Raw genomic sequence first — 15,992 nt, forward strand, 5'->3', positions numbered from 1 at the left:
TGGACACATATGTTAAAAACATAAATTTTTTAAATGGAATGAATACAGATAAAATTTCAGTGTGGACACCATTCATAAAATAAACAACTAATTGAAGAAAACTCAAATTTCAGGGTAGGCACGAAAAATTTCAGGTAGACATCATCAGTAAAATAAGTAACTAATCAAAAATTCGAATTTTTGGGTGGACACGTGCCTACCATGACTAAGTCGTGGCTCCGCCACTTTATGTAGAGGTATAAACATTTATTGTCAAATGATTAAGATTAATTGAACATGTACCACCTTAATTATTTCAATTTTATCAAAAAAGAAATTGTAACAAAATAACATGAAAATGAGAATAATATATAGGATAAACTATGTATTTAGTTAAATTAAAAAATTAGTGATCAAAACAAAATTAAAGTTATAATTGAATGACAATAAAAACATTTTTTATTTTCTACAAAGAAATAGCACTGAATGTGACTATATCTTTTATATTTTAATAACTTATATGTAAATTATATTTGTAAATTATATTTGTTACTAAATTATTGTATTTCTCCTATCTTTATTAATATTATTTTTCAACCATTAATATTTAAAATTTTAATAAAGATGATAATATCACATAATATAATAATAAATATACATATAAATGTATTATAATTATCATGAATTATGTTAAATATTAGAATCTTTTATATCCTTCTCATATTATTATTGATCTCTCTTTCATTTATCTTATTCTTGCCATAAATTTTATAATTTTATGACAATAATTATGTTTAAAAGGTTATATTTATTTAATTTTTGTCAGAATTAAAATATTTTTAAGCATGTTAAAATCAATTTAAGGAGGGAAAAAAGATATAATTTAGTAGGAAAAAATAAAAGGAGAAAAATGAAAAACAAATTGTACATCCCATCCCATGAAAGAAGAAACAGAAACAAGGTAATGGTGTGGTACCAAATACCAATACAGGATGGAAGGAGGGTCCTACAAATAACAGGGATTTAAATATCGGTTTGTTGTCGGAATAACAACTGCTATATAACAGTAATGATGTTATCTGAAATCGTTATTGCACGACCGTGATACCCTTAATGCACGCAATAGTATCCGTTATGTCCGCAATGCAACCGGAGTCGCGACCGCAATCGCACAAGATGGAAGGAGGGTCCTGAAGATAACAAGAATCTCTCTAATGGCTAAAACGAACGTCCAGCTCCCAAAATTTTACCTACAGAATCGAAACAAAAACAAGCCTGAGCTCCACACACATATGATCATTCAACATTCAGACACAAAAACAAGCCTGAGCTCACACAAATGATCATTCAACATTCAGACACAAAAACAAGCCTTTGTCCTTAAATAACATCCAATCCCATCTCAAAAGTTTGACAACCATAATTTGCCAGACTACAGAGCTAGTCTTGTACAAGAGATTTTCGATTACATATCCAAAAAGCTGCGACCGTATCAAATGAGATGGCTGCAATTCTAAACCTAAAATATTTCCATTTTAGCATTCCAACAGTCACCCAGATTTGGTAAATTACAATTTGAATGCCATGATGTTTACAAGTTAAGAGTAATAGGGCTCATTCTATTGTATACTGAAAAGTGCAGATAATTTGTCAAAGTAAATGCAACGGTAATATAATCCTTAAAAATGAAATGTATGCTATATATACACACAAATAGATAGACATATATAGTAACAAGGCTGGCAGACAAAAGAATTAACGCAACTAATATATACTAATTGCAGATGAAAACACATGTGCACAATTATAACATCTTACAAGGAAAATAGGTTAAATGTATACAAATGGCGATTAAGTCTGCTTTTTCGTCACTAATGTTTGAAAAGCTATCTTGTAGTCATTAACATTATCGATTTATTACATTATTATTACTTAACTGTTAACTCCCGTTAGCGAAACAATGATGTGATGCGTAAAAAATAGATTAATATATAATTTGTCCCCTGAACTACTGTTAAAATATCAATTTGGTATTTTAACATTTTGACTATAATTCTTAAAAAGAACTCTTAAAATTGTCTATTAAAGATTTTAACAGAAGTGATTAATTCACTAGGCCCATGTTGATTTTGCTTTACACTTTCTTTTTATTTCCTTCTTTATTTTGCTTTCTTCTCAAACAAAACTATCACTTTTTCGCGCACAAACTGGCTGCCCCCTAGAACCATCATCGTCCAGCCCTGTTTCTGGGCAAATGACACACCAGCTCCATCTTTTGACGACCAGAACACGACTGCAACCTTTGTTTCTTCCAAATCAACCCTGAGTTAGTCTCAAACACTTGAAGCTTCTTTAACCCCGATATCCTTTTCTGGTCGCGGGGTTAAAGAAGTTTCCTCTCCTCGAAACCACCTTTTGGATTGACCTGAAACCTTCCGAAACGCCACAAGGCCTGATACTTGATACTTCCCTTTTTCTCTTATTTCCTTTTTGGTTTTGGTTGTTGTTGGTTTTTTCCTTTTGGTTATGTTATGGTGGTTGTTGGTCTTTTGATGTCAGGTGGTAAAAACAATTGGTTGTGGATCGTAGGTTGATCGATGAGGCTTTGGTGTAGTGACAAGGATCGGGATTGGGGTGATGAGGAAAAGGTGTTTGGAGAAGACTGGTTCAGTAGAAATATGGAGTTATGAGTGAGATGAGGTTGAAGTTCGGTTGCAGCAACAGTGGTTGGTTGTTTCTTATTAAGAATTTTATATGTTCATCTGATTTCTTCAAAGAGATTTAAAATTTTATACAAATCCTATATATTTCTTGATATTTTTAGAATTTTTGAAGTATAAAATTGGCCATATACTAAGGTGCCAGATCTAGTTCAAGCAACCGAAAAGAGTACAGTTTAAATACTATGAAAGCATTGAAAGATAAAAGAAACTCCATCCTCAGCCCTACAACACTAGAAAGTTTCAACTTTGGTTATTTAATTAATAAATTGCATGTATATGTTTAATTAATGTTATATAAATATGAAACTAAATAATCAAATATGAAATAACTCAATCCAATTATTTAATTGCATTGTTCACAAGAGGTAAAAAATTATTTGGTGATTTAAGTTTTGACAATAAATCAGTATGGTTTATTCAGTTTTAATGGTTTAACCGATATATTCGGTTTGCTGCATACGCAATTTTCAGTACGAAAAAGCAGCTGTCTAAAAGGAAAGATAATAACAGTCAACTGACAACAATCATCGCATAACAAACATAAATAAAAGACCATCCCTAAATTAACTAGTCAAGCAGGTCTGGATTCACGAAAATAAGCTATAGCGATTACCTAGATTGAAGGAGATTTTGACGGCTAACTCCCCGTCCCTTGTCCACCTGGAGTATTTGTTTGCTGCTGTTGCTTCTGCTGGACCTGGAGCAGTAGGCTAGCTGCAAATTGCAACGTTGACTGGTATCGCTGATTCCTATCAACCTCCACATCTGATGTGCCTTGACCAGCACCAGAAAGCACAGATTGCTGTGGCTGTACTTGACTAAGAAGGTCCGAGTTATTTCTGTCACCTTGCATCAGATTTTGTGCCTGGGAGACAGTAGCACCATGAATCTGATTAGACAGAACATTCGGATTGCTCGGCTGCTGAAGAGCTGGTGCACCATACAAACCGGAAGCATCGGTTACATGCATCATTCCATAGCCTTTCTGAGTACCCGGAGGAACTTGAGCCTGGTATTGCTGGTTAATAGGGGTAGAAAATGCACTATGTTCATTTTGAGATGGGATATTGAAATTAGTCAATGGCATTGATGATGCAGCACCTTGCTGTGGCAAGCCGATGACAGACTCCTGAAACTGAGTGCCCCAATGGGCCATTTGGGCTGAATGGGCAGGTGTACTTGATATGGTGGAGTAATGCTGGGCTGGTGGTAATTGTGCAGAAGGATTAAACTGTTGGAAAGATGGGGCTGCAGACTCATAAGCTTGTTGGCCCTGGTTCCAAGTTTGTGCAGCAGCTCCTTTAGGTGCAATTGTTTGAGCAAATGAGGACTCCGTAGTCAATGTCATCAATGGAGGCTGAACACCTCCTACAGCAGCAGACTGCGAGGTTGTCGGGAGAAAGGAGGCTAAAGTAGCAATCAGATCGGGTGTTAAAGCAACACCAGTTTGGGAAAGTGATGCTGCAGTATTGGGCTGTTGACTTTGCATAGTAGATGATTGTCTGGTTGATCTTGCGGGAGGTTTGGAGTCCTCATGCAAAACCCTTCCATACGTCTGTTCTTCCTTCAGATGACCATAACCAGGATGAGGAAGAAGAGGTGGATATGGTTGCGATGGTGCAGCGCTCGGTACCTGTGGAGTCAACTTCAGAACAACACCATAGAGCCGTGCAGGTCCTAAAACTTTTAGAACTTTTGTTAAGAATTCAGAAGGAGGCACCAAAAATAATGTAGTCCCATCATCGAATTTAGCAACACCTGCTCTGTTTTTTGAACCAAGGTAGCGAAGGAATTCAGTGTATGATGCAAAATCATCTTCACTGTCTGGTAAGAAGAAAACAACATCAAATCCAATGGCCTCACGGTAGTGTTTTGCTAGCATATCTAATCCTGTTCTGGCTGAACAGTTAACAACTTCGGGACTGAAGAAAACAGGAAATTCAGTGAGCAACAACATAGAAACAAAGAAAACTCTAATTTAACATAGTTTGAGGAAGCAAGTCTTAAAAAACCAGGCCCTTGTTAGCCACTGTCCCACCCACGAAAACAAAGACAGTTATTTAGCAAACATGAAACTTCACTCAAATCTCTGAGATACTAGACATTAACAACCGCTAAATGTAAAAGTTGCAGGTTAGATGTAAACTTGCCCGAAAGGGGTTCAAGAACTTAGTTATCCAACAAATTACGTGTAGCACAAAAAAGTTCCAAGAGCCAACCCAAATTTCAGCTATTTTATCTCCCTTTGCATTAGGCGTGTCTGATGTACCTGAATGTTTACTAAATTCATCCTCCAATTTTAAGAGACCTATAGTACTTGGACTTGGGTGTGAGTGGTAAATACGGGTATGTTCATTTTTTTCAAGTGTTGTACATGGGTATTTTCTAGTAACATACAAATGAATGTGTCCAACAATCATTCTGAAACAGATCCATCAGGTAAAACCTCTATATGCTGCCTCCAAAATGCAAAACAGAGAATCACATTGGATATTTTCATGGACCGGACGAGGAATTGAGGATTTTCTTTTCACAATGGAAATCCACAAAGTAAAGAATCAAGGAAAAAAGAACACTTACAGTTCTATCTCTAGCCCCTTTCCGATGGTAACACATCGAGCATGACAAACAGGCGTTCCACCCTTGGCTATAATGCCTCTCCACATGAAATCATTATTAGGAGGGGCTGGTCCAGGCCCACCGGTTGTGACCTTTCCAGGAACAGGACTTAAATGACCCTTTCCCTGGACATTCACAAATGGACCTGAAGCACCCCCACCAATTACTGGCCCAAGATCATCTATAGGCATTGCAGTCTCTATCCTTGATCGTTTTGGACCTCTCTGAAATTGGTTCACGTCATAAGCATCCCACGAACCAGATGCTTGTCTCGGTGAAGGCCTAAAACCTTGAGCAGAAGGAAGAGGAGGAGATGGCCTTTCCCTATTTACACCAACGAGATTTTTAAGATCAGCATCCTGCATATTATGATGTACAAACAAATCATTGTATTCTTGATGATTAAAAGACCTGATCGGCACATTTGATCCAAGAATACCATTGGATGGCAACGATCCAGATACTGTATTTGGTAGCAATGGATGATTTTGTGAAGGCCTAAATGGATGGTCACCGAACATCATGCCAGGCCTTGGCCCCTTTATGTCTGAATCAAAGCTGTAATCTCTCCCAGGTGCAAGTTCACTGTTTGAGTAATTAATGGTGATCCTTGGATCATTAAATAAACGACCCTGTAAGCCCTCCTTTGCACGCCGAGCTTCCTCCACACTCCTGAACTCCACAAAGGCATAGTTTCTTGACGGGAAGCTTTTCATGTTCTCAATCTCACCGAAGAGTATCATGGCATTATGAAGCATTTGTTCATCGATTTGCACAGAGGGAGGGTAGCCTACCCACAAAACTTTGCTAGGCTGACCATCAACTTGTCGGCCACCTAATTGAGAATGCTGACAAAATGATTCAATACATCAGATACAAAAATATACAAGTCATGTGCTAAACGTCAGTGCAGGAACAATGAAGAACATTATGCAAAATCTAGTTCAAAAGAAGATTTTCGGTTTGGAACTCACTTCTCTTTGTGCAACAGACTGGCTGTCATAAGACCTCATCCTACCAGAAAAGGTCCCATCCCTAAGGTCATGAGAATTAAGCCATTGATCCTGTGAAAAGGATTGAGAAAATTCGTTCAGTATGAAAATTACCAGCAACAAAAGCATTCTAAATGCGTATTTCAAGAATACATGCAAGGAGCGCAGAACTGGATTGACATGCTTTATGCACAGGAATATATTAGTAACGGAATCCAGATGCCAATTCTAACTAAAAGCCAATTCCTACGTTGTTCATTTTTCTTGAATTACCAAAACATGGATGGATACAAAATATGCCCTCCAACGACCCCAAAAACACATGAAAAAACTCCTTATATCCAATCATCTCACTCGAGTCCAAGTAACATAAGATTGTTTAACTAAGGATAAATATCAAAACTACACATGAACTTTCATCAAATGCGCAAAGTTATACATGAATTTTAATTTTGCTCAATTGCATACATGAAGTCTTGATTTGATCCAATTTTTTTCAAATTACTAAAGCGATTATTAACATGACATCGCTTTACATTCAAATATTGTATTTACAAATAATTATATTTTATTCAATATGAAAATAAATAGATGTTCTTATTTTTTAAAATGTATATAATGGAATAAAAACCAGAGCTTTATGCATAAAACTGAACCAAAATGAGAGTTTCATGTATATAAATAATTGCAGAAAAACAAAGTTGGTGTATAACATTACACACAGGGATGGATCAAAGGGGGGCGAGTGGAGGCAGTCGCCCCTAAAAGTTTCAAATTCTTATATATTTTAGATATTTTCTTTATATTTTCAATTGATAATCTGTTTCCGCCCCTATAACATAAGTTCATGCGTCTGTCACTGACTACACATATAATGAAAGTTGATGCATAGTTATGATATGTATCCCTTCCAACTATTAAAAGAAGACTTGGAACTCAAAAATGAAGGTACTTACTCTTCGGGATCTCCAGAAATCGACACGAATCTGTTCGCCACCAAGCCGCTTCCCGCTCATGCTTCTCATGGCCTGGGAAGCATCTTCCATTCTCGAATACTCAACAAATGCAGTATTTCGATCTCTAAGGAACTTGAAATCTTCAATTTTACCAAACTTACGAAACTCCTCTTCCAATTCTTCTCTGGAAACAGTCTGGCTAATCCCACCAATCCATAGATTCTTACAAGGTTTTGCCTGAGGAATTTCCACAACAAACCCCGAAAAAAAAGATCACAGATTAGACATGATTTCACAAGTTCACGTGACTGAAGAAATGCAAGAAAATGAATGGATTTGGTCTCTCTCTACATGAACAATATCAACTCTCTCTTGAGTTGGCCATATTTAACAAACCCCAAATGGTGATTGTTGAATCCAGCTCGTTATTATCATTTCAGTTGGTTGATAAATCCCATTTAATCACCTATTTTTTTATATTGCCATCTAAATTTACCAAAATTTAACCAAACTACGATTCATTAGCTCGGAAACGTTTTTGGGGGAAAAGTAGTGAAAATCAAGTAAAACCCAAATCATTTTTGAAGGGAAAACATATATTTTTTTGTTTGGCTTTTTCTTTTGTGAAGAATCCCTAATTTTAAATAAAAAATCAATTTTTTTGCACGCCTTGTGTTGTTCGATTGAATTGCTTGTTGGAGAATTCAAAGAAGTATTTTTTTTGTCTGGTTCATTTTTCATCTTCGGCTCAAGCCTGGCAATTCTTCTGTTAAAAACGCATGGAATTGGAAAACCTAGAGCTTCGCTAGCAGCAATGGTGTACATGCTTTCCGTTGACAGAATGATAGCAGGAAATATATAATTCGATCAATTGGTATTCTATTTGTACAATCTTCGAAGAAAATCGAATTATATTTTGAAAACCCAAATTACTGGGCTTTCGAGCCTTAAATCCTTGGATTTTGAAAATCGCTTAGCTCTTGCGAAGATTTCCCAGTTCCGGTATAGAAGTAAGTACCAGAATTATACCGTCTACTTCACTATGGTTCTTTTTAATCGATTAATCTCGCACTAATCTCATATTTTGACTGCATTTCGTGTTTAAATTCGAGTTTTCACGTGAATGGTTCAAAAAAATAAGAATTTGGAAGAGACCTAAAACATCGGTTTCTCTTCAAGATTCCTTCAAAGTATAAACATATATATTTATACAAAAACTGCGAAGCTTTTGAAAACCCTAATGAGACGGAGAAGAAAAGAACAACGAAACGAACCGGTCGAGCGAACTCAATCTTGAGATGGTTTCCGTGCAAGGTGGCTCCCTGGAGAGCCTCCCTCGCCACCATGGCGTCCTCCACGCGCTTAAAGTAGACGAAAGCGTAGCTTCTCGAAGAGTACGCGGTGACGCTATCGAGTGCGCCGAATTTGCTGAACAACTCCGTCAGATCCGAATCCACCGTCTCGGCCGACACGTTCCCCACCCACAAATGGCTCGACGTCGGTACGGATTCCTCCGATTGATAGCCTAGCTTCTGTAAGTTCACCGGCGGCGCCATTGTACGGGATTTTAAAGTTGGGGCTTTAAGAAATTGATAGAGCGAGCGAAACCCTTGAAATTTTGAAAATAAGATTAAAATTGAATTTGAAAGAGAAGGATGGCAGCAAGATGAGATTTGGGCAAAATATATATACATAAACCTCAAAGGATAAAATGATAGGGCCACACCGAACCGTTGCCGTTTTAAAACAAATAAAATCGTAAATGAGACGAGATACATCGTGAGTTATTCGAGATTGATTTGGTCAACGCTTGATAAATATTAACTCGAATTGAGCTTGAGCTTAAGTCAAATTCTTAATAAGTCAAAACGAGTTACTTGATAATTCAAAAATATATATATTAAAATTTTATTTTTTTAAAAAATAAATTATTAATAATATTAATATTTATATTTTTTTAATGTAGTAGAAAATTTTAATATACTTAAGATTCATATTTGAGTTTAAACTCCAACCGAGTAAAGGTTAAAATTTTTTATTTATTTATTAGCTTTGGTGAACATTTTTAAACTTAAAAATTTTATGCTCACGAGTTCGGTGTTTAGAGCTAGAAAGACCCACCATTTAAATTGAGGTGTAATTCAGATTTAGGTCCTCCTATTATGATAAAATTTGAGATTTGTTCCTTATGTTTTAATTTGTTACAATTTCGGTCCCTACTTGTCCAGAAATAGTAATATCATAAATTGTGTTCATCCTAAAACTTTATTCGTACTTACCCACATACAAAAATTTTATATCATTAATATATACGTGTCTACTTTCAAAACTATTTTTGGACTCATCACTATATACATCGTAGATAAATAAGGAAGTATCATATAAATTTGTGCTTTGCACAAATTTAATACACACAAGAATCATCCATTATAATAAATATGACAGATTTTTCGAGTAAATTTATTTTGTTTTCATCTGTCTGTACTGAAATCAAACGTATATAGTATAACAGCTTTTTATACGTTATAATCGGGGACTATTTGATCGAATCGAGTCGATTAGAATAAAAAATTGAGTTATTTAAGTTGACGAGTCATATTTTACAAATCGAAGTTCAATTGAATTTTTTTTGAGTCGAGCCGAGTTTATAAATTTGAGTCAAAATTTTGAATTTCTGTTTAAATTTAATTGTAAATATTTATAACATTATGCTATTATTTTATTATAATTTAAATGATTTTTTAAAATATATACAAACCATATGTATTTCTTCATATTTTTTAATCATATGTGATATACATGTATGATATATCATACAGAGTCAAGGGACTCGACTCAAACTTGAACTTAATATTTTCCAAATCGAGTTAAATCGAAAAATTCAGTTTTTCAAATCGAGTCGACTTTTATTCACCCCTGATTAGTTCTTGAATTTTAGATCATTTTTATTTTGGTCATCATACTTTTAAAATTTATATTGAAGTTACTTAACATCATAATCGCTTTATTACCATCACATGTCATTTTCCTTAATAAATCAAGTAATGTCAATGTTCTTGATAATTAATACCCTCCAAGATCATTTTCCTTAATAGGTTAATACGCTCCAATATATAGGCCTTGGTGAGGATTGAACTAAAGACTCATAATCTAAGGTAAAATTGGCCCAATAGGCAGGCCGGTAAACAAAATTGGTTTATTAGGCCAATCGAAAATTAATTTGGATCTACGACATTTACTATAGTGCATAGAAAACTCATCACGTCTACATGACAAGTTTGCCTAAATAATATTTTTATTTAAACTCGTTGCGTCTACGTGACAAATTTCAAAAAAAATAATTTTTATTAGAATTTATCACATCGAAGTGATAAGTTTCAATTAAAAATATATTTTATTAAAACTCATCATGCCAGCGAAAAAGTTCTAAGTCAATGTAGCAAATGTCGTATATCCCAAATTAATTTTTCGGATAATATAATGGGCCAATTATTTTACCTGGGCCAACTTTACTCATTATCTAATGTATAATCATTGGGCCAAGCTTAAATATTGCTATGATATTTAAGATATATTAATCATACTATAAATTATAAATATATATATATATATATATATATATATATATATATATAAGAATTTGTTTTTAACATAAATTTAAAAACATTAATTTTATAAAAAAATTATTTATAATTTAATATATGTTCTAAAAGTAAAAGGTTAATGAATAAGTGAGTAAAAAAGCAAAAATAAAAATATATTAATTATTATATAAATTATAAAATGTTATAAGAATATATTTATAACATAAATTATAATCATAATTAAAATACATATTAATATTTGAGTTTGATATATTATAAAATAGAATATGAAATATTTGAGTTTCTTTTTATTTCAAGAATCATGCATTGTATCCAAAGAAATAAAATTCAATCATGTTATACACAATGTGATCAAGATCAACATGACTGAATGTTGCAAAATCAAGTACTTATTCAAATATAGGAAAGTGTAGAAAACAATGCCATGCGGTCATTTCACACACACACACACAAAACATTGCTTGAGAAAATTCCTTCTAGGATTTCAGATATTTCTGTAATGGGACCATCTCCAGGAGTAGATATTGGGACATGTGAATAGTGTGTGACTTCTTCAGTCATCTTTAGGAATAGAGATCGGGAATGAATCGTCTAGTGAAAGGTATTGGGATACATGAATCATGGGCGACTTCTTCAGTTGCGGGTGGACGAAGGTTTAAAGGATCAAGTTTGTAGATCAGCCATAACACAACTGTAATAACAGCGAGGGCCGCGATTTACCTCGATAAGGCGTTCGGATGCAGCAGCAACAGAGTAGAAAGAAAACTGGATATTGTATTGCGGTCACAATTCTGATATTGCTGCTTGAAATTCTGGGGTACATAAAGTCCGGGCGGCTATGTACAGTCAAGTAGAGGCCCGCCCGTCATGTTACTGCTCGACGTAATATCAGGCATACTCCAGCAAAGGCTTCAACCATTTTGATTGGGGACCGTGGGTTTGGATTTCGAGTTGAATATGCGTACATGAAACTTGCGACAGTCCCCAAATCCCATGCAAAATCAGGACGGTGAATAAATCTCATGCAGAATCATAAATGCATCAACATGCAAATTGATGGTGATGTCACAGTATTCAGAAGTCAGACACGTCGCGTATATATAAATATATATATATAATCAGATCACAAACATGTTTACAGATAGCAACATATAACATAATACATTAAATATATCGAACAAGTCAAGGGGACACAACTATAAGAGAAAAATGCATATCGGACAGGTCTTACTTTTCCCACATTAGTAGTTATAAGTCCTGCGGAATGGGAACCTAAAACAGTACTAGTCTATGAACACATAAACCATAATTCTAAACGGTAAAAGACTATAAAGTCACTAAATAATACTTTACGTGTATATTGAGATAAACGGGCAGAATCGAACGGAGCTGAGCGAGAATGGTCAGTGTCAACTGGTGAATGATGCTGAGAAGTGTGATCACATTCGGGAATTAATATCAGCAAGTGAGTCCAAAATCTCACAATTACTTAATTAAATCATGACTTTAAGCAATAAATGATGCAAAACATGTCTTTCGGGTCAGATTTTCAGGTCTTTTAGAATGTAATTTTTCCATTGAAAATTAAAACTTACCTTCTTCGTGCAAATCAATTGAAACTTTCTCTTGGGCAACGGTCGATTGTTGGGTGATTGTTGGGCGACGGTGGGCTACGACAAACAACAACGTTAGATTTGTGACATGATATTTTGGGGTGAATTTTTTAAAGAATTTCTTTAAGAATTTAATGAAAGAACGTAATTTAATTATCATTCTATTAAAAGTAAAACTAAATTTTAATTAATGATTAATTTTAAATAAATTCTTATATTTTTATTATTTATATAATAATGACAAAAATTTTTGTGGTATATTTCGTCACGTCGCTTTAGTGATACATTACAGTATACGACGTGTTGTAGAATTTTTATTGATTATATATAAGGTTAACCCTACTTTGGGGGAGTTTGCAATGTTTTCCCGCCCAAAATAGGCAGTTAAAAAACGGTTTTCTTTTCTTTAATTTTCCCCGTTTTGATGTGCATAACTTGATCATCATTCAAACATCTAAACTTCCTCTGAAAAATCTCAATGCCACCAATCCTTTTGCTTATCTTCTTCCTCTTCATGTCGGCTTCCGAGTTCGGGTTTTCTCAGTCCCCATGGTTCCCTAATTACCCACACCTGTTTTACGGCCAGGAACGTTTCAGAAACGGCGGTGATAGGCTTTCGAAACCTTTAATCGGAGACGGTGGAAGAATTTACGCTTGCTCCGAGAATACGTTGTTTGCATTCGAAAACAACGGTTCCATCGCTTGGTTCTTACCTTTGACTTTGAAATGCAACATGGCTAAGTCCCCAGTTCATGGAGGTAGAGGAAAGGTAACAACCGAACAAAAATTATCACTGCTTTTAATAGCTTCTTTTAGTTATTTTCAGAATGCAGTAATTGTTGATTTGTTCAAATATTGGTAGATCTATTTGATTGCAGAAAACAGGGTACTTCAAATCAATATCATTAAAATTGGAACTTCAGAACCTGCAATTCAAGTCTTGTTCGATCCTGGACCGGGTGAACGAGGAGATGAAATTGTTGGGATTGCAGTAAGCACATTGTGTTCATCTGTTATTATCAATGTTGAAAATCGGGGTTTGTTCGCTTATTTGATGCGGGGAGAACTACTCTGGAGTATTGGACCTGTGATGAATCAGTATGGCTACAGGCAAGGTTGCAGGAAAAATGTTTCAGATTGTTATTTTTCTTCAGCCCCTGTGATTGATCAATGTGAAGCTAGTATTTATGTAAGGTTTGCTTACCAGTAATTTGATGCAGGCATTTTAAGACTGCCAGCTGTTTGAGAAAATTCCTAGGTTGATATTTTCATTTTATTTTATTTTTTGCATATGCAGATCTCAAATACCGAAGGGGAACTTTATTCGTTGTCGATTCGAAGTCCACAGTTTAAATGGATTCAGGACTTAAGTTCATTTGATAAGGTTTACACCATTACGCCAGGAAACAATGGCCTATTATTTGTTACTGTACCTGTTAAGTCTCTTATTTTGGCACTAGACGTTTCTTCAGGGAATGTTCTTTGGCAGGCTAGTATTGGGCCATTGAGTTCTGCAGAATCTTCACCAGTGGTTGATTCTTATGGTCAAGTTTTACTTCTTTACCTCCAAATTTAGCTTCTTGCAAGTTGTCTTTTTATGATATCAGAGATACTTTTACAGCTTTTAACTTTGAAATTGAAAAACAACAGGTTGGGTGACAATTGGTTCATTGGATGGATTCCTATACTCGTTTTCACCTACTGGAACTCTCAACGAATTTGCTAAAGCAGATGCATTAGATTCTGTGATTCAATTTAGTATTCTCCTTGATTGTTCTGGTTATGCAGTATACTTTTGTCAGACAGAAATGGGGGGAAAGGTTATCCATATGAACGACCGTTTCACTCAGGTCTCTGCGATGAAACCGAAAAGATCGGTCTTCACATTGATGGTTCCATCCACTGGCAAAATCTACTGGTCTGAAAGCAATCATGGTGATTTACATCTTCCTTTTAATCATCATTGTCTATATTATTTATTGGATTTACATTCTCGGTTTTTATGGTTGATTTTATCAGGCAATTTTGTATCTTTGTTGTCCAAGAGTGATCTGCAGAACTTTGTAGTGGATGAGGGCATGCTTCTAGCTTTCATCACTGCTTCAAGTAAGATTTATAGAACCCGAATCCATGCTTCTTTAACTAAATAAACACATACCTGTGATATTTTGGATTTTGCAGAGATTGGCAACCAGCTATCCTGTCGAAGCAATGGTAATTCTTTGTGTTAAACGCTTCGCCATGTGTTATTTCTTTAATTAGTTATTTGACACAGATTTCTGAACCTGTCACCAGATCTAAAGCTTGCATCCAGCTGCTCCGAAGGAACTAGCAAGCACCTCAGCGTTTACACAGGTAAGATGGCAATTTTTGACGCAGCATGAAAAGTCTAATCGCACTAAATCCACACGAAAGCATCGGAATGCAAAATGTGTCGAAATTTAAATAACACAGGTTAAATCAATTACATTATGAAACATAACACGTATGCGATATGAATACTCCGACTGTTGACACAGTTTTACCTCTAGAATCAAGTGAGAGCTAAACTATCCCTTCATTTTCAGGTTATAGAAGTTCTATATTTCTCTTTCTATTATTGGAGTCCATACTATTGGTAGTTTTAGGTGCCGCCTTGCGGTTCTGTTGTGTCTTTTGGAGGAAAAAGAAGCTTCAAGATCAAGACCTAGGACTCTTCCTAGAAAAACGAGTAAGTTTTACACTTAATGTCGGATATGAAAATGTATCGATACAATATGTTCAAATTTTCCACTATCCAGAGATCTCTTCAACTTAAGAGGAAAGCAATTGATAGAACAATTACAGAGCTTGAGCAAAAGGCAACAGCGGCAGGAGTAACAAAAGAAGCAACAATGGAAGAACTTGGTGAACTCGTTCAGAAAAGGCAAGGAATTACGAGAAAGCTATCGACGAGCTACAGTTTAGGCAGAGATGAAACAGTTTCGAATCTGAAATCTGTTCTTCCATTATACAGTGGAGGAACAAGGAGCTGTTCTTTCCAAAGGGCCAAGGAAGGAAGTTTTACAATTTTCCAAACATTAAGCAATACATCTTCAGAAGAAAGCAGCAGCGACAATGTTTCGGATTCTGAAGTAGAAGAGAATCCTGCCGTCAAAGGAAAGGCAAAGGCAGCCATTGAAGTTGAAAGTTCAAGTGATGATGAACAGCTTGAGAGAAGATATCAAAGAAGTCCAGAACCAGTTTCAAGCTCAAAAGGGTATATGGATTCCCCGTTTGTTCAGCAAGAAACTGTGCAAGAAAATTTTCATGGAGCGGGAATGGTGGCAACATCCATGCCAAGTAGTAGCAGAAGCCTTAGGCTAAAGAGGAGAACCTTTTCTTCATTAATGTAATTAATGTTAATTACACAGCAGGATCTTGAACAAGGTTTTTATAAATTCAGACAAATCCAGGTTATGCTATAATCATGTAAGCAGGAAGCAAAATGTTGTCATGCATTTTATTACCAAAAGGCCTAAAAGAT

At 35.3% G+C, this 15,992-nt stretch overlaps 2 protein-coding genes across 3 annotated transcripts; one reads left to right on the plus strand and one right to left on the minus strand.

Moving 5' to 3' along the window:
• Nucleotides 1-892: 892 nt before the first annotated feature.
• Nucleotides 893-8,916, minus strand: LOC120169420 (flowering time control protein FPA-like). Of its 2 annotated transcripts, none has more exons than XM_039177558.1 (6): nucleotides 8,544-8,915; nucleotides 7,270-7,506; nucleotides 6,296-6,385; nucleotides 5,283-6,169; nucleotides 3,316-4,624; nucleotides 893-1,229 (listed from the first exon to the last, which is right to left on the minus strand). In XM_039177558.1, the coding sequence occupies exons 1-5, from the start codon at nucleotides 8,823-8,825 to the stop codon at nucleotides 3,340-3,342; spliced, it is 2,781 nt and encodes a 926-aa protein (XP_039033489.1). In that variant the 5' UTR covers nucleotides 8,826-8,915; the 3' UTR covers nucleotides 893-1,229; nucleotides 3,316-3,339. The 2 variants fall into 2 exon arrangements, with proteins under 2 accessions (XP_039033489.1, XP_039033491.1); XM_039177560.1 differs by lacking the exon at nucleotides 893-1,229 and having other exon boundaries at nucleotides 3,169-4,624; nucleotides 5,283-5,654; nucleotides 5,733-6,169; nucleotides 8,544-8,916.
• A 4,017-nt stretch (nucleotides 8,917-12,933) lies between these two features.
• On the plus strand, nucleotides 12,934-15,930 carry LOC120169407 (protein GAMETE EXPRESSED 3-like). The gene is made up of 9 exons (XM_039177544.1): nucleotides 12,934-13,256; nucleotides 13,350-13,676; nucleotides 13,785-14,031; nucleotides 14,138-14,422; nucleotides 14,507-14,593; nucleotides 14,669-14,701; nucleotides 14,783-14,842; nucleotides 15,055-15,197; nucleotides 15,268-15,930. Exons 1-9 carry the CDS (start codon nucleotides 12,966-12,968, stop codon nucleotides 15,859-15,861), a joined length of 2,067 nt encoding a protein of 688 aa, XP_039033475.1. The 5' UTR covers nucleotides 12,934-12,965; the 3' UTR covers nucleotides 15,862-15,930.
• The last annotated feature ends 62 nt before the right edge of the window (nucleotides 15,931-15,992 follow it).

Source organism: Hibiscus syriacus, unplaced genomic scaffold, assembly GCF_006381635.1.
Source record: "Hibiscus syriacus cultivar Baekdansim isolate YM2019G1 unplaced genomic scaffold, ASM638163v2 tig00111769_pilon, whole genome shotgun sequence".
Taxonomy (NCBI): domain Eukaryota; kingdom Viridiplantae; phylum Streptophyta; class Magnoliopsida; order Malvales; family Malvaceae; genus Hibiscus; species Hibiscus syriacus.